Raw genomic sequence first — 311 nt, 5'->3', positions numbered from 1 at the left:
GCCCCCCATCGCCCCCCACGACTCCTTATGTGGCAGCCCCCCCCGCCGCCTCCGCCGGTACCTTTGAAGAACTCGTTCGCGCGGGTCTTGAGGGCCTCGGCCCGCTCCAGCTCGGCCGGGCTCGGGGGTCGCCCGGGGCCGGGGCCGCCGCCACTCTCCGCCCGCTCTCCCTCCGCCATCGCCGGGCCGTAAAGCGCCCTAGCAACCGCCGGGAGCGCGGTCCGCCGCGCCGCCAAGTACGGCCGCCGCTGTCGCAAGGCCGGTGGGACGGGAGGGGGCAGTGTCGTAAACGGGCGCGTGCCGCGCGGGTG

General features: G+C 76.8%; 1 protein-coding gene across 1 annotated transcript in view; it reads right to left on the bottom strand.

Annotated features, from left to right (window-relative positions):
* LOC104831570 (serine/threonine-protein phosphatase 5) overlaps positions 1-179 on the bottom strand; it is a 6,204-nt gene extending 6,025 nt beyond the window's left edge. The window contains exon 1 of the mRNA XM_010567220.1: positions 62-179. Coding sequence (XP_010565522.1) covers positions 62-179 — 118 coding nt within the window. The remainder of the gene's footprint in view (positions 1-61) is intronic.
* Between the last annotated feature and the right edge of the window lie 132 nt (positions 180-311).

This window comes from Haliaeetus leucocephalus, unplaced genomic scaffold (assembly GCF_000737465.1).
Source record: "Haliaeetus leucocephalus isolate CR32 unplaced genomic scaffold, Haliaeetus_leucocephalus-4.0 Scaffold227, whole genome shotgun sequence".
Lineage (NCBI taxonomy): Eukaryota > Metazoa > Chordata > Aves > Accipitriformes > Accipitridae > Haliaeetus > Haliaeetus leucocephalus.
This window is presented reverse-complemented; position numbering and strand designations above follow the sequence as displayed.